The sequence below is a fragment of the Cicer arietinum genome, chromosome 2 (genome assembly GCF_000331145.2).
Source record: "Cicer arietinum cultivar CDC Frontier isolate Library 1 chromosome 2, Cicar.CDCFrontier_v2.0, whole genome shotgun sequence".
Taxonomy (NCBI): Eukaryota; Viridiplantae; Streptophyta; class Magnoliopsida; order Fabales; family Fabaceae; genus Cicer; species Cicer arietinum.
The window spans coordinates 42722625-42741338 of NC_021161.2; the positions used below are offsets into that span (position 1 = coordinate 42722625).

Sequence of the window (18714 nt, forward strand, 5' to 3'; positions counted from 1 at the left end):
GTGTCAGCTTTCCAAGAACTTAACTTCTTTTTCATTTTATCAATAAACTCCAAGAGTTTGACTTAAACTTTCTCCTCTATCACTTCTGGTGTTTTTGGTAAAGGACACTTTAGATTTAAACATATTAAATACCTATCCAAAATGTAAGCAAAATTTCTCGAGAACTTATTTGATTATAACTACCTGGTCTAGAAAAGTCTTTTCTACCATCACAAGATCATTAGCAAAGTAGAAATGAGATAGTATACCACCTATACCTCGACCGAACTTCAATTATCTCCATTTTCCTTACTCAACATAAATAGGTAGGGATAGATGGGTCTCCTTGCCTTAGTCCTCTAGTAATATTAAATAAATTAGTTCTTGCACCATTTCAATTCATATTTATAGAGGTAGTAGAGATGCAGTTCTTGATGACATTTGAGATATTAATTGTGAGCTTCCAAATTTCCAAGGTCTCCGTGATAAAACTCCATTCGATGCAGTCCTAAGCTTTCTTGAGGTCCACCTTAAAAATCCTGAAATTCTTTTGGCCCTATATATGACTAAGTGAGTGAATTGCTTCCTGCAAAATTAAGATATTGTTAGTAGTAGATCTGCTAAGCTTGAAGCTACTTGGATTTTGGGAGATCACATATAGCATAATCTTTATGAGTTTGTGGCAATAGTTTTTGTCATTATTTTTTAGTTCACATTACATAAAGCGATAGATCTAAGGTGACTGACTCTCGATGGGTCATCACATTTAGGGATTAGTGTGAACAGAGTTTGGTTTAACTCCCTTATTTTGTGAGGATACTCAAAAACACTATAGGATCAACTTGTGAATGGATGGATTCAATATGTTCCATTGGCTTTTGAAGAAAATGGGATGGTAGCCATTTGGGAAAGGTGGTTTGTAATTTTTCATACTAAACAAAGCAATTTTCTTCTCCTACAAAGTTATAAATAGAAGGGAAGCAAGCATTTGCTACAAACAGTGTGTATGAGTCATACATGATCTGTATAAATCTGAGTAGAACTGAATGATCATTGTCTTTAACTTATCTTCATTATATACCCAACTATTATTCTCATCCAAAAGTGCTGCGATTTTGTTTTTCTCTTTGCGGTGAAAAGTGGAGAGGTGGAAAATTTTAGTATTTTGATCTTCAAGCACCATCCATTTACTTTAGCTTGCTGATACCAATAACACTCATGAAAAATGCTTTTAGAGGAGACACTTTGTTTTTTTAGAAAAATGTTATCAAAATCAGTAAGGTTCCACTGCTACAAGTTAGACGAGTCTATTGATATTGTAATTTCAGCGCATGAATGGTACTCAAGAGTTTATGACTTGATACTCAAAGCTAGGGTGATATGTGATATTACTGACATGTAAATAAAATTAAAATAATTAATTACTATTTTATTAATAACATATCATTTCATTTATTTTAGAATATAAATATTTTTTATTTAATTCGATAAAATATTTCTTTCGTTAAGTTACCACTAAATTTACAATGAAGGAGTAATATATATTAAATAGAGAATGAGAAAATGTATTGACAATGTAAATTTAATTTTACACTAACAATCAATAAAAAATAATTTTTTATTGTTATTTAAAAAATAAAAACTACATAATAGGCTTATATAGTAGAATAATGCATTATCATTGAACATTAGTATAAAATAGTTTTATATCAATAATATACCTATATTTATAAAATACATTTTTTCCATCAATTGCAGGTGATAATAAGTGCAAATTTTAGGTCAACTATTAGTTAACCATTTAAATATTTTACCCTATTTTGTTGTTGTGGCAAATAAACTCTTATATGTTTTATTGATTGTCTATGATTTTTATAAGTAATCATGTCAAAAAATATGACCAAAGAAAATTGCCTTTAAAATTTGAATAGAATTTTACTATTTGAATGTGCTAATGACAAATTGACCATATTCCAATATTTTTTTTCTAAAAATAACTTAAAAGACAAAAAATGCATTTGAATTAAATTAAAATATAAAAATAACTTAATAGATAAAAAATTAAAATTAACCATAAATTAAACAACCCTAAAAGTGTTCCAACTTCATTTTTGGGAGTTAATGCACAAGATCTAATTTATATATAAAAATAAAATCTTTTAGAGTGGGCCAACAATTCATAGACTGGGCTGACCTATAAAATAGACAAAGCTAAATTGTAATAGAAAAGTCTTACATACCCCCAACATAATTCCCCTATTTTATCGTTTGAATTTTTAAAACTTTGTTATATATATATTTGCAGTTTATTTCAATCTTGAAGTGATATTTAAACAAAAAATGAATTTCACAAATTTCCCGATTTTGAGTTTATCAATTAGATTTTTTATTTATAAATAATTCAAATTTTAACTTCCCAATTTATTTGAAAATTAATATTTTTGTACATAATTGAATAAGTATAAATATTTAAAACTTTAAAAAATGAAATGGAAATTTTGTATATTTGGTGAGGTAAGAATCACAACTGAGGGGGTTCAATGAGTTAACAATATACCGAAATGCTTTGGCGGCGGGCACATTTGTTAGATGTAAAGCCCAGTGGATTATTTGACCTTGACCCAGCCCCATGGGATGAGTAAATCAACAGTTATAGATTGGCTAATGTCTCTAATATCAAATGAATATATATATAGTTTTTTCTATGTCAGAGGACAATATATAAATGATAATTGATGATGATTAAAAATGAAAATATAAATGTATACAGTAATATCATAGATTAGTACAACATTTGAATAGCGGGTACTTAATCTGGGAATATGCACAAGAGTGGTGTGATTAGGTTGTATTTGAAGTATTTAACATTTTAGAAATTTTAGTGTATTCAAATTAGGGGTGGGAATAGGCCAGGCCAGACTTTGAAAGGTCTGAGTCTGGCCTACGATTTATTTTTTAGGCCTAAGTCTGGCCTACGACCTATCATAGGCTTTTTTTTCGGTCTGACCTGACCTTTTTAAAAGTCTGGCTTGGCCTGGAAGCCTATTTAAAATAATTTTTAAAAAATATGAAACAAACATCTTTTAAACCCTAAAAAATAACTTTTTGTGTCAAATAATAGATTTTTTTTTTTTGCAACAAACACACTCATTGTTACCTCTTAAACAAATATGGAAGACTAATTGACTAATTGACTAATTGAACAGCTACCAAATATGAAATGACTACCAAATATGGAATGCTACCGAATATGGAACAACTACTGAATATGGAATGCTTACTGAGTAATTGCTTAATTGATAGAATTTAAAATAAGAAATAATATTATTAATATAATAATAATAATAATAATAATAATAATAATAATAAATATTAATAATAAATAATATTAATAAATAATAAAATATATATAGGCCGGTCTGTCAGCCCTAATAGGCTTTTTTATAAGCCTGAGTCTGACCTATTTAAATAAATAGGTTTTAAAAATGGCCTGAGCCTAGCCTTTTTGTTCAGGCCATGCCATAAGTAGGCCAGGTCATAAGCCCCTGACGGACGACCTAGCATATTCTCATCCCTAATTCAAATAGTCGGAGTGTGTGATGAACACTCTTGTAGATCGGATCAAATAAATATCTCTGATCGCGATTTCATTAAAAAGTTAAATTATCATGTGAATCAATTCTTTTGACCGTTTAGAGATTGTGAGTAATCTTGATTGTATTTGCTAGGCATTTAATGAGGTTTTTTATTGGCCCATGTTTGAGGGTTGATGTTTTACTTTGGTTTGTAATTAATTGGTGATTGATCATGTCCGTTGGTTTTCTATTTAAGTTACTTTTAGTGCTTCACGTAGTTTATTTTAGCTAACGATTTAATTATTTATTTTTTTTCATTAATTTAATTATTTATTTAAATTAAAAAACGATTTGATTCTTTATTTCTTAAAATATCGATAATAATATTATTTTTAATATAAAATCACAAAATTTATTACTCACCATGTAAAATCCAGAAAAACCATTATTAATTTTAAAAAAATTTATATATTTATCAAATTTATAACTCAAATAAATTTATATTTTCATCTCTAACAACAACAACATCAAATCGATTAAATAAAGAACTCAAAATTTTAAGATTTGATCTTCAATCATCAAGACAATATCTTCTTCTTTCTATCATTCTCTAAATCAAATTCCTAATCTAAATAATGTGAGTTCTTTATTTGATGAATTTTATATTATTGTTGTTGATGGAACTGAAAATATAAATTTATTTAAATATCTAAGTTATGAATTTGATAAAAATATAAATTCAATTGAAGATAATTACTAATTTTTGAGTTTTGTTGAATATGTTAATGAATTTTTTGTATTTATGTAAAAAAAAAACGATAATATTATTGATATTTTAAGATATAAATGATTAAATTGTTACTTAAAATAAAAAAAAATAAAAAAATTAAATTATAATATAAAATTAAATAAAGGGACACAGTATATATTTTGTTTTTATTTTTATTATATTTTGACATTTAAAAAAACACTAAAAAAATAAACTATTTTATTTTATTATATTTTGCAAACTGGGCCGGACTATTTCCACACTTAAACTTTTAAACTTTTGACCAATCACTCAAGTATTCATTTTGTTCAAGAGTCAGCTAACAAATACTTTAACGTAATTGTTAAGAAAACGAAAAAAAGAAAATAAAAACAAAAGTTTACGGTTTGCCATAAATTTTTTTATTTAAGATTATTATAATAAAAAATTCTTTAAAAAATACACAGGTGTATAAAAAAATCAGAATAATTTGGAGTTATAATTGAATTGGTTTGAAATTGAAATCTTCAGTATAAATATTTACAAATTTTAAAAAATAAACTTGACATTAAAAAAAATTAGATAATTCATTTATTGAATTAAAAAATTAAATTTGTAATTTTCATATAATAGGAGAATACATCTTAACTTCAAAATTTAGATACTTTTGAATAAGAGGAATGAGCGATGCTTATGACAAAAACCATTGATGCACGTCGTCGACTATTTATTACGCGGCTGGGAGCATGCCAACTATATAAAACTGAGGCTTCTCTTTCTACATAACTGTGACAGTTAGCATAAAACAAAGTTTCGTCAGAAAATATTTTCTTCTTTCTATCTCATAATAAATAATTAATTTATTGAAAATATTTATTTTAAAAGAATTAATTATTTCATTTTAACATATTTTATTCAATTACATCATATAATTTATATTATTTAATTTAATTTGTGATATTAATAAATTATTAATATTTAACAAAAATAATTTAATAGAACTAATATCATCTATTTTATTTATATAATAAGTAATTTGAAACCAACATTGGTCCTTGTGTCCGTGCAATATGAGGCATGTAAAAGAGCGACATCTGTCTTACAAATTGTCATTATTGACAGAATTGCGTTGCGGACAAATATACACCACATGACGCGTACCCTTCCAGAACCATCAGCATACATGTCCTACATAACACCATCCATCATAGCTACAAACAAACGACTTTATTATTGCCTCAATGATTGATTTCACTATATCTTTTTATCAGTCACTTTTCTTGGATTTATCCATTTATCTAAAAGTCAAATATATGATTATTCAACACACGCATATGTATTATGAATGCAAATGTTTCATGATGTCTACTACTTTTTTTATACTTAATTAGGATATCTTTTTAACATTTTTTCTTAAATCAAACATATATATATATATTTATTAATTTATTTTTATTATATTTGAAATTGGAGGAAGTAACTAGTTTAAATTTTGTTAAAAATAATTAAATTTTTGTTTTGATAAAGTAAAAATGTATTGAAAAAGATACTTCAATCCTTATAATAGTCAATAATATTATAATCTATGAGTATCATAGTAGAGAATATCTACTTATTTTTATGAAGGTTGGTTCCAAGTGAATAATCATGTGCTTGAAAGTTAAATAAGATACGATATTATAAGACTATATTATTATATAGTTCAATAACAATTTTGATTGTGATTTGAGTTAATCAACTATTAAATAAAATTAATTACAATTTTGTACCTAATTAATTAAGTGTTGCGTGAATATACAAAAAATGCGCATGTGCAAATATTGAATACTACTATATTACTATGTGGATAATAGACATGCACGTTAAAGGTCTTATGAACAATTTGATACGTGCTGATGTTTTCGTTTTACTCCATGAGTTTCAAGTTTTATAATGAACGTAATTTTAATAAAAGAAATTTGTCTCAAAATAAATTATTTATAATTTTTAATGTAATTTTAATTATTATATTTTTTATATTATTTTTTAATAATTATTATATATACAATTTTTAAGATATTATCGTATTTTACACTAATAATAATAAAAAATTTATTAATAATTAAGCTATATAATTTAATAAAATTATATATTTCTTTTTTTTAATTATTATATTTTTTAATATATGTAAAAAAAACTTAAACGATAGTTGAAATAGATATAATATTAATTAACATCAATCGAAGTGAAAAATAGAAATATTTTTATGAAAGTTAAATTTTTTGGCATTAAAATATACAAATAAAAGGATGTATGGATACTAGACCTGCACGCTAACGAAGTTCAGTTACATTTGATTTGATATGTGTGGTACGCCGAAGTCCGTTCATCTTAAAAATGTGAATGGAATCCTAAACTATGGTGTGAATATATCGGCTTTGAGCTAAAAAACTAGTTAACTTAAAAGTGGAAATAAGTTGTACTCTGATTTCGATTGAATTGATTTGAATGTTAAATCTTAGTCCAGTCCAATTAAAAATAGTGTACCATAAGAGTCGGTATTTCAACATAATAACAAAAACTTAATATCATTGGTATATATAATATTTAACATATTAAAAATTAAACATTTAATTATAGTTTTGGTATCTTATTTTTACTAATTTATAAAATTTATTTATTTATTTATTTAAATTTTGATATTTTGATCTCTCCTCCAGTTTTTGAATTTAAAAATAACGATGTAATATATTTTAAATGACGTGATTTATGATTTTATAATGTAAAAGAATCTAGATGCATTAATTATTCATATCATTAATTAAATTGCAAAAATGAATAATTGTAGAAGTTGAAATTGAATTTTTTAAAATGTTTTATTGCAACTTTATGGAAATTAGTCATTTTACATAATCGTATCATATGTCGCATCATTTAAAATATTTTAAATCACCATTTTTTAGTTGAAAAATCAAAAAAAGATATCAAAATTGTGGAATTTTTAAAATAGGAGAATGAATTTTCTAAATGGTGAAAATAGAGGAACTAAATTGTAATTAAACAAAATTAAATCATTACATAGTAAAAATATTTTTTTAATCAAAATTTACGATTAGTAGATAATGTCTTAGTCTAAGGTACGAAAAATCTTACATTTGTTCTCTCCAATGACACTAGTGGGCCTCAAGCCAGCAATATACGGATCCAAAATTTGACATTTTTACCACTAGATCAAATTAATGAAATTTTTGTAAATATACAAATAAAAAGTATTTTTTTCTAAGTATACAAATATCTATGTTTGGAACATATATAATGGTAAAAAAGATTAGATCCCATAAAAGTAATAACTATTATTAGAATAATAAAAAAAATATAGATTGAGACTCAGATATTTCAAATCGACTGGGTGTGACTCTTGGAAAATTGCATGGGTCATAGGAGAAAGTATGCCAACCTAAGAATTTTTGGGGAGAGAGGTGGGACTTAAAATTTTGTAACAGTTTATAGTGTCACTTTTGCAAATAGAAATGACAGATACTTCATCTATGGTGGAGTCTACACGATTGTTGAATTAATGTTTCAAGCTATATATAATTCATCTTCTATATAATATTGGTGGTAGGATTTATTATGAATTGAAATATTTCTTTTAGTCTCCTTTATGGTTGTAATAGTTGTAAATGACAACTTCTGAAGTTTTGGGATGCTTGTTGGATAGGTAATTATTATCTCAAAAAAATTCTTTGATAGGAATGTCCTTGGACATGGAAGTGAAATTTGTGGGAGCAAAAAATTTTTAATGTTATTTTTTAGTACATTCATTTTGTTTACATAATAAGTACGTGAAAGACATTAAATGAATTAAAAAAATTCATTCAATTATTTCTTAAATAACTAAATATATCCGACACGTTTTTCTATATTTTTTTTAAAAAAATATTGTTTCAGATTTGGTCAAGGGTCCATTCTATCGTGAACCATTCCTGAGAGTCTAAAAAACACATATGTACATGAGACCTTTAAAACACTATCTCTACTTGCTAGCCCTAGCTTCACCGTGCAAGAAGACAAGTACTACGATGTGAGATCTACGAATTTTAAGGCTTTAGACTATAGTAAGCACTAAATATTCCCACTATAAATAAATATTATTCTTTACATATACACATTTTCAATCTCATACTTTTACTTTTTACTTAATCAAACACCGACTTAAGTTTCAAAGTAATTCCAAGTGCCACCAACCAATTTTCGGAGACAAAGTTTTGTTCTATCAAATCCTCCTTAACTCGGTCATCTTTTCCAGTCCATTCTAGATCGTTGACCTTGTATATCGGAAAAATGATTTTCCAAATTCCTTGAAAAACCACAATAGTATTTCGTCTCAAATGGTTGAATCAAAGTGTATTGCTCCAAAAAAGAGCATTTCAAGCTATTTATCAAACCTCCATTGACCTAGTGGGATGAAAAAAAATGATCCCTCTACTGTAACCACCAACTAGGTGGCCCACGACACTAAGACACCTCAACATCATATTGGTGAAATCTAAGTAACTAACGTATCTTGTTCATCCCACTAGTATGACTTTAAACTTAGTTACATAGACAATTATTTAAAAAATTTATATATACATATATCATAGGTACGAGGTGTCTGTGGATCCATAGGATGTCGTGTGATACATGTGAGATCAAGTTTTCAAATTCAATTTACAAAACAAACTTTGGTTATCCAAAACAAGACAACACCCTTTATCAAGCTACACCATTGTCTCCTTTGCCAATTGCATATGGAGTATAGAGTGCAACGACATCTTAAGCTACGGACTTCTATATGACATGATCTAAAAATACATATAAAACTACAAAGCAAAAAACGCAAGTATTATCTATCGAATGGAAATGATAAAGTACATGATAGTAGATCAAACAACACATATATCAACAATCTTCAAATTCATTTATCACATAATAATCTATCTATTCAAATTCATTTATCACACAATAACCTATCTATCCAATGCATCATGAACTATATGTTGACAAATGGCAATCTAATGCTACGATGCTCCTCTGATGTAGCAAGCGCTATTAGACTTCTCGTGCAGTCTTAGGATTGTATTTATTTGATATTATGATTTATCTCTTCATAGGTAAACAATGTTTAGACATCTAGGTATGTATGTGACTCCTAATAAGTAGCAAGCTCATCGACCTCGTGTGTTTCATAACAAACGACAAAATATCGTGTCACTCCCGATATGTGTCTCTCACTCAATATGCTCATTATAATCATGCAAACTCTAACTAGAGGTACCAAAAGAATTTGAAAAATCAGAGGATACAAGCAAATTAGAAGAAAATGACAAATCTTTAGAGGATGAATTTGATCAACTCAAAATTAATCAAGATAAGTTAGAAGGAAGATCTGAATGGAAGTATAAGTCATCTCATCTTGAAATTCTAATCATTGGAAGTGCAAGTGATCTTTTGAGGAACATATCATCACTAAAAGATACCACTTTGTTTGGTTGTATCTCATCAATTGAGCCTACCTCTGCTAATGGAGTATTGATAGAGGATGGATGGATTCATGCAATGCAAGAAGAGTTAAATTAATTTAACAGGAATGATGTTTATGATATAGTACCTAAACCAAATAAGAACATTATTTGAACCAAGTGAGTTTTTAGAAACAAGCTAAATAAAAATGGTGAAATGGTAAAAAACAAGGCAAGCTTGTCGTAGAAGGCTACAGTCAACAAAAAGACATTGATTACACTGAGACATTTGCTCCAGTGGCCAGGTTAGAAACTATTCGTATCCTATTTTCTTTTGTTGCAAATAATAACATTACATTGTTTCAAATGGATGTTAAAATTGCTTTTATAAATGGTTATATAAGTGAAGAAGTCTATGTTAAACAACCTGCAGGTTTTGAAAGTTCTAAATTTCCAAATCATGTTTTTAAACTTAAGAAATCTATGTATGGTCTAAAACAAACACCTAGGGCATGGTATGATAAACTTAGTAACTTCTTGCTTAAAAATAACTTTGAAAGAGGACAAGTAGATGATACACTTTTTAGAAAATCAATAGGAAATGACATTCTTATTATTCAAATTTATGTTGATGACATTATTTTTGGATCTATTAACGGCACTCTTTGCCAAGAATTTTCTAAATTGATACAACATGAATTTCAAATGAGTTTGAGGGAAGAACTTAAGTTATTATTAGCGATACAAATTCAGAAAAGTAAAAAAGGTATATACATTCATCAAACTAAATATACAAAAGAGTTTCGCAAGAAGTTTAGGATGAGTGATTGCAAAATTATGGCTACACCAATGCACCCTACCTATTTACTTGAAAAAGATTATTCAGGCCCAAAAGTTGACCAGAAAACCTGTAAAGAAATGATAGGATCCCAACTTTACCTTATTGCTCCCATACCTGACATTATGTTTAGTGGATGTGTATGTGCAAGATTTAGGGGAAGACCTGACATTACCGCTTCCAGACTTGACGCATAGAAATCAAACACCATTTCATTAGGGACTTTGTTCAGAAATGTGTGCTTAATATCCAGTTTGTAGATACTGAACATTAATGGGTTGACATATTCACCAAACCACTAACTAAGATATGTTTGACTTCATCAAGAAAAACCTAAACCTCATTCTTTTACCTAACTGATATCGTGTCAACCTTAAAGTAGTTTAGTTTCATACTTTTGATAAATTTTATGTTTATGTTATTTTCATTATATGATTAAAAAAAGTACAAAAAAAGAGGCAAATTTCACTTTCATGTCTTTTTGTCTAATGACAAAAGGGAGACAAAGATGTTTGATTATGTGGGGAGAAAAAAAAATACATAGACTTAGAGTAAGTTTTAAGTAAAGGGGAGTCAAAACATTTAAAAGAAAAGTTGTTATAAAAAATACAGTTTTTGTCATCATAAAAAAGGGAGAGATTGTTGGAATCAAGTTGATTTTATACAGAGGTTTGTTGTTAACATAAATATTCTATGAGATCAATATATTTGACTTCGCATAATATAAAAGAAGATTCATGTTTTTGAAGAAAATCTAAAATAAGTTTTGATTTATATTTATGATTGAAGAAAATATTTGACCAAGTTGAAAATAATATATGGTAAAATGTTTTTGAAGAAAATCTAAAATAAGATTTGATTCAGATTTATGATTGAAGAAAATCTTTGATCAAGTTGAAAAGAATATATGATAAGATTTATCACAAGAAAATATGAATTATTTACAAGAAGAGGATCAAGATTTATATACAGCAAAATTTGAACAGTTTTAATATGAATAATTTATAAACTTAATCTAAACAAAATACAAACATAATCAATATGAAGAATTTACAAACTCAATCTGAACAAAATTCGAACATAATCAATCTAGAAGAACTGCTCACATATATGAATTCAAAAATAAAGAATTGACGAAAGATCATATTATCAAAAAAACATCTTGTTCATAATTATTTTTGAATAAAATCATTATTGACCAAATTTGATATGAAGATACAATTTAAAATAAAATAAAAATTAAATTAAAGCCATAATTTTATCTATAAATAAATCGAACATTGTGCCAACAACTTTGAGACAACTGTTTCGGGTTGGTCTAAGGCTCATTCCGTCGTGAACTATACGTGACATGTCTGAACTCACATATGTGCATGAGACCCTAACACTATCCAAATGCTCTAATTTTTTATGGTACGGTTGAGATCCATAAGCGTTTAGCGGCTGCTACGAAATCAACGTCATAATTTACGGGGAAACACAAGTTATGCAACACAATACAACATGATTTAACTGAGAAAATCGCACCCAAATCCAACAACTAACTATACGTGTTCTATATTAAAACTATCAATAAGCCTTAAATTCAAACTATAAGATATTGTTTAGAATATTATCTAAATAAATTAATATTTGAATGAATTATTTCTATTTTGTTTAGAAAAATTTCAAATACATTAAAAAATAACAATTAGTTAATCTTGTATATTATGCATAAATACAAACTAATAACGTTAATTACCCAATACTAATATTTATAGGGAATAAATATCACGTGTCTTAAAGACTTGTTAACGTTGTATTTGTCTCCACGTTGTAGTTAGAATTACTTTAATTTTACGGTAATTGGTATTGTCTTACCTCTTTTTAGTTTTCGTTAATTATTTGTAATTTTTATCATAATCTTTGGTTTATCACACTTGCATTCATTTTTCCTGAGACAGTATTATATATCCTTGTTTTTTAGATGTTGGCTTAACTCTCCAAATTTTCGATATTTTTTATTTAGTAAACTTATTATAATGTTGTAAATCATAAATGATAACTTTAAGATGTCTGACATAATTGGAACGTAAATTCTATTAGATAATGTTATTATATATTAGTAGTAAGGGTATTTTATATATTTTCTATTTTTTTATATATATACTCATTGTAACCCTATTAACTTTAGTTTGATTCATTCTATGTTATGAAACCCTAAAGTGGTTGTTTCTCTTCTTCCTCTTTCTTCCCCTTTTCATTGTTAACATGGTATCAAAGAGTTTTGGTTGATTTTGAGATCTACCGTAGAGAAGAGAGAAGAGTAACCATATTCTCGATTTTGTTAAATCAGTCTCAGAAAAACATCAATTGCGCATTCGTTAACCGTTGGATCGGACTGATTTTTGGACAGAAGGTTCGCAACATTTAGGTCTTCGTCTTCAACGGTCAGATCGACGAAACGACGTTTGGAGAGAGAGAAATCGTGCTCGCACAGCACCAGGTTATCCCTAATTTATTTTGTCTCAGTGATTGTGTTTGTCATATTTTCCTGTCATTATTTGTTATGGCTGGTGTTAAGGATGATTCTCTTCAAGCTGTTAGTGTTCACCTCAATGGACAAAATTACTCTTATTGGAGTTATGTGATGAAAATTTTTTTGATTGGAAAAGATATGTGGGATTTTGTTGATGAAACTTCTGTTAAGCCTACAGATAAAAAGGATGAAGCTCAATATGCAAAAGATCTGAAAACATGGAATGTTAGTAATTCAAAAATTATTACTTGGATTAATAATTCTGTTGAGTTGTCTATAGGAGTACAACTAGAAAAATATGATACTGCTAAGAGATTTGAGATCACTTGAAACGTTTGTATGTTCAGTCTAACTTTGCAAAATATTATCAGTTGGAAAGTGATATTAGAGCCCTTAAGCAGAGCAGTATGACCATTCAGGAATTCTATTCGGCAATGACTAATCTGTGGGATCAATTGACTCTTATGGAATCACCTGAGTTGAAAGCTGTCAAAGCATACATTGATCAAAGAGAGGAGCAACGTCTGGTTTGGTTTCTAATGGCTCTTCGTGATGATTTTGAGGGCCTTCGTGGGGGTATTTTGCATGGTTTCCCCTTCCTAATGTTGAATCAGTAGTTAGTGAATTGTTGGCAGAAGAAATCAGACTTAAGACTCATTCTGGTGTGTTAGATAAGAAAATTCTCTCAACTCCTCCATCTACTTTTGTTGCTCCTGTTAAAAAAAAAAAAATCTCAAGGGAGAGTTGGGCTTGGTAATGATGAATGTGCATTCTGCAAAGAAAAAGGTCATTGGAAAGCACGTTGTCCGAAATTGGGGAGAGCACATAAGAAGAATTTTAGGGGGCCATCGTCTAATGTTGTTGCTTCTACTCCTCTTACCGTTGGCTCTAGTTTTGGTTTTGTATACTCATCTGAGACTGCTTCCCAAATATCTAATATTGCAGAATAGCTTCAAAGACTTCTTGCCACTCAATCACATGCCATGTCTGCCACCTCTTCTAAAGGTTTGAACTCCTCTGGTATGTCAGGTATATCTCCTTCCATATGGATTCTTGATTCTAGAGCATCTCATCATATGACATACGATGATAAATCTTTTGTGTCTGTGAAACCTGCCTTGTCTGTGTCGGTTACCGTTTAGTAAAAATGTTTCCGTTTCATATGCGCCTTTTGATTTTGTTCACTATGATGTTTGGGGTCCATCACCGGTTCTCACCAAAGGTGGATCTAGATATTATGTTTCGTTTATTGATGATTACACTCGTTATTGTTGGGTTTATCTTATGAAAAATCGGTTTAAATTTTTTGACATTTATCATATATTTTGTGCAATGGTCAAAATTCAACATAATTATGTTATAAAGTTTTTTCGTTGTGATTTAGGTGGTGAATATACTTCTAATAAATTTTCTAAATTACTTGCTTATGATGGCACCCGCCACCAAACATCTTGTACTGATACTCCTCAACAAAATGGAGTTGCTGAAAGGAAACACCGTCACATTATAGAGACTGCTCGTTCCCTTTTGTTGTGCGCTTCAGAGTCTAGTGAGTTTTGGGGAGAAGCAGTTCTTACTGCTGTTCATGCTATTAATAGAATTCCATCCTCTATCATATCAGGTTTGTCTCCCTTTGAAAAATTGTATGCTTCTACTCCTGATTACTATTCTTTGAAAGTTTTTGGTTCTACTTCTTTTGTTCTTCGCCCTCAAGTAGAGCGTAGTAAGTGGTCTTCTCGTTCAACCATGTGTGTTTTTCTTGGTTATGGGGATGGTCAAAAGGGTTATCGTTGTTATGATCCTCATGCAAGAAAACTTTATGTATCTCGTAATGTTGTTTTTCTTGAGCACATCCCTTTTTACTCTGTTTCCTCTGATTCACAGATTACTAAGAGTTCTGAACTAACCCATATTGATCCGTTTGGTCCTAATGATAACGCTTCTAGTGATTGTAATGTTGAGAATTGCAGGACAAATACTACTACTCCACATGATGACACCCCTCTTGTCCCCCCGACTGTCCAACCACCTCATGCGATTGTTGATCCTCCTCGTTACCCTTCTCGTCAACGTAAGTTTACTCAGTTACCTGATTTTGTCTATTCAACTTACTCAGCTTCGTTTGCTTCTTTCTTAACCTCTATTCACAGTTTTTCTGAGCCCTCTTCCTATAAAGAGGTTGTTCTTGATCCTCTTTGGCAGCAGGCTATGGCAGAAGAACTATCTGTATTGCACAAAACCAACACTTGGGAATTAGTATCTCTTCCTCCTGGAAAACGTGCTATTGGGTCTCGTTGGGTATACAAGATCAAAACAAAGTCTGATGGATCAATTGAGCGCTATAAAGCACGTCTTGTTGCTAGGGGTTTCTCTCAACAATATGGTATGGATTATGAAGAAAATTTTGCTCCTGTAGCCAAGATGACCACTATTCGTACTCTTATTGTAGTGGCATCTATTTGTCAATGGCATATTTCCCAAATGTATGTCAAAAATGCATTTTAAATGGTGAGCTTCATGAAGAAGTCTATATGGTCGCTCCACAAGGAGTTTCTCATAATCCAGGGGAAGTATGTAAGTTAAAAAATGCTCTATATGGTCTTAAACAGGCTCCTCGAGCTTGGTTTGAGAAATTCTCTACTGTGATCACTTCTCTTGGTTTTCGCTCTAGTGAACATGATTATACATTGTTTATAAGGTCCACCACTCATGGTCGTATTATACTTTCTCTATATTTTGATGATATGATTATTACAGGTGATGATGTTAGTGGAATCAATGAGTTGAAATTGCAGTTAGCCAAACAGTTTGAGATGAAGGACTTGGGAACTCTTCGCTATTTCTTGGGGATTGAAGTTGCCTACTCTCCTAGAGGCTACCTTCTTTCTCAATCCAAGTAAGTACATTGCCAACATTCTTGATCAGGCTCGTCTTTCTGATACTAGAGCATCAAATACCCCTCTTGAGTTGAATGTAAAATATGCTCCCTCATATGGTATTCCTTTACCAGATTCCACTTTGTATCGTACTTTGGTTGACAACTTAGTGAATCTTACGATTACCAGACCTGACATTGCTTATGATGTTCATGTTGTTAGTCAGTTTGTTGTCTCTCCCACTACATTACATTAGGCAGTAGTTCTTCGAGTTCTTCGTTATCTTCGAGGAACTCAATTTCAAAGTCTTCTCTTTCCATCGTCATCCTCATTGGAGTTACGAGCTTATTCTGATGCTGATTGGGCTGGTGATACCACTGATCGTAAATCCACCACAAGGTTTTGTATCTTTCTTGGAGACTCTCTTATTTCTTGGAAGAGTAAGAAACAAAACATTGTTTCTCGCTCTTCTACATTAGTTGAGTATCGTGCTATGGCATCCACTACCGCTGAAATAATTTGGTTGCGTTGGCTTTTGCCTGATATGGGTATCTCGCTTTCTGAGCCAATTCCGATGCACTGCGATAACAAGAGTGCTATTCAAATTGCTCACAACTCGGTCTTTCATGAACGCACCAAACACATTGAGATTGATTGTCATCTTACTCGTCATCATCTTCAGCATGGAACTATTACTCTACCATTTGTCTCTTCTTCTTTACATATTGCTTATTTGTTCACAAAGATGCATTCCATTAAACGTTTCCGTTTTTTAGTTGAAAAACTCTCGATGCTCCATGTTAATGCATCGTGAGTTTGAGGGGAGATATTAGATAATGTTATTATATATTAGTAGTAAGGGTATTTTAGATATTTTCTATTTTCCTATATATATACTCATTGTAACCCTATTAACTTTAGTTTAGTTCATTCTATGTTATGAAACCATCGAGTGGTTGTTTCTCTTCTTCATCTTTCTTCCTATTTTCATTGTTAACAAATTCTACGTTTTTGCACTCTAGCTAGTTCTTTAAAAAAAAAAAATTGTCTGTGGTGCGTGTGTATTTTTAAGATACATGAATATATTTGACTTTATATAATTTTTGTTTTAATTAATTTGTTTTTTTTAAGTGGTCCATCTTTAATAATTTTTGTTTATTTTTTTTCTTCTCGTCTTTTAATTCCATGTAAGATACTTTTATCTTTGTTTAGTCTATTTTTTTGTTTGTTTGAGCGCCTATCATAAATTAGGGGTATACAAACGACGAGTTAGGTCGAATTTGATGTGTCTTTTATTCGATTTTAATATTTGATTGAGTCAAATTTGAAACTCTAATATGTTCTTTAATCCAATGAGTTGCTAGTTCATTAAGGACAAGACGAAATAAAGACGAGACCGAGTTGGTCCTAGGACGAGACACCAAATAATAATCCTTAAACTTAAGACTTAATTGCAGTTTTAGTCCCTCTATTTTAGCTGAATTACGAAAGTAGTCCCCCCAATTTGTTTCTCCCTAGTTTTGGTCTTTCAAACAGAATTTTGGTCCAAAACTTGATTAAATTTCATTTTTTTTTGGCATTTATTTAAGCCACACCATGCCTCAATATCTCATTTGCAACAATTGTATATAAATTAGATGGTCATTGATTGCTGCAAGGCTTCCGGGTAGGACAGCGAATGATGTGAAGAATTATTGGCACACACACCTACGCAAGAAGACCATTGTTTCAAAAAAAGAAGAAAACAAAGAAAAAGAGAAACCTAAGGAAACAATGAAACCTCACGAAATTATTAAACCTCAACCTCGAACTTTTTCATCTCATTCACTATGGTTAAATGGGAAACATAATTTTTTGAAACCATTCATGGTTTCAAATAAAGATGGTGATATTGCAAAAGATAGTGAGAGTATGGTACCAATTGGTGATGGTGGAGATTGTTCTACAATGTCGGCCATGTGGTGGAAGAGTTTATTGCACGTGAATGATGACAAAATTAATGAGAAAATTGGCTCATGCTCTTTATTACAAGATGATCCAACTTTGGAGCTTCCAAATCTTGAAAATTTTTTAAACGAAGACCCTAGTGTCAGTGATTGCTATTGGGGTTCCAACAACCCTTGTGAATTTGATTCCATTTTAGATTTTTTAAATTAAGATTTAGATACTATGTTTAGTGGCAGCAATATTTTTAAATCTAAGATAAAAATAATATGTCTTAGATTTAACGGTTTTGCCGCTTCGGTTTTATGCGGTAGCGTGTTTCATTGGATCAAACTAAAAGTTGGGATAAGTAAAAAATTTATTACTCATTCGATTTTAAATTATATATCATTTTATTAAAATATGATTTTAAATTATATGATGTTTTACAATATTAATAAATTACTAATTTTTCTTTTTTCTATTATATGCTTTTATTATTTATTATTCCGATTTATTTTTAATTCTTTTAATTTATCTTTCATATATTTTAATGAAATATATTTTTATAAAACAACTCATAATTTATCTTTTCATATAATATCAACTATATTTCTTAATTTGTATGAAATTGATAAAGTAACATATAATATAAAATGGAAGAAGTAATAAAACTTTTTTTACTTAATAAAATTGATATTAGTATTATATTTGTTAATTATTTTACTTTTTTAAAGTTTAAATTAAATTAAGTTATTTACTTGCCATAATATT

At 29.3% G+C, this 18714-nt stretch overlaps 1 protein-coding gene across 1 annotated transcript; it reads left to right on the plus strand.

The window, feature by feature from the left end:
• Window positions 1-17649: 17649 nt before the first annotated feature.
• Window positions 17650-18422, plus strand: LOC101509041 (uncharacterized; the record flags this gene model as incomplete). The annotated part of the gene is made up of 1 exon (XM_027332177.2): window positions 17650-18422. A coding segment is annotated over one exon (525 nt), but the record flags the coding sequence as incomplete, so codon positions are not given.
• Between the last annotated feature and the right edge of the window lie 292 nt (window positions 18423-18714).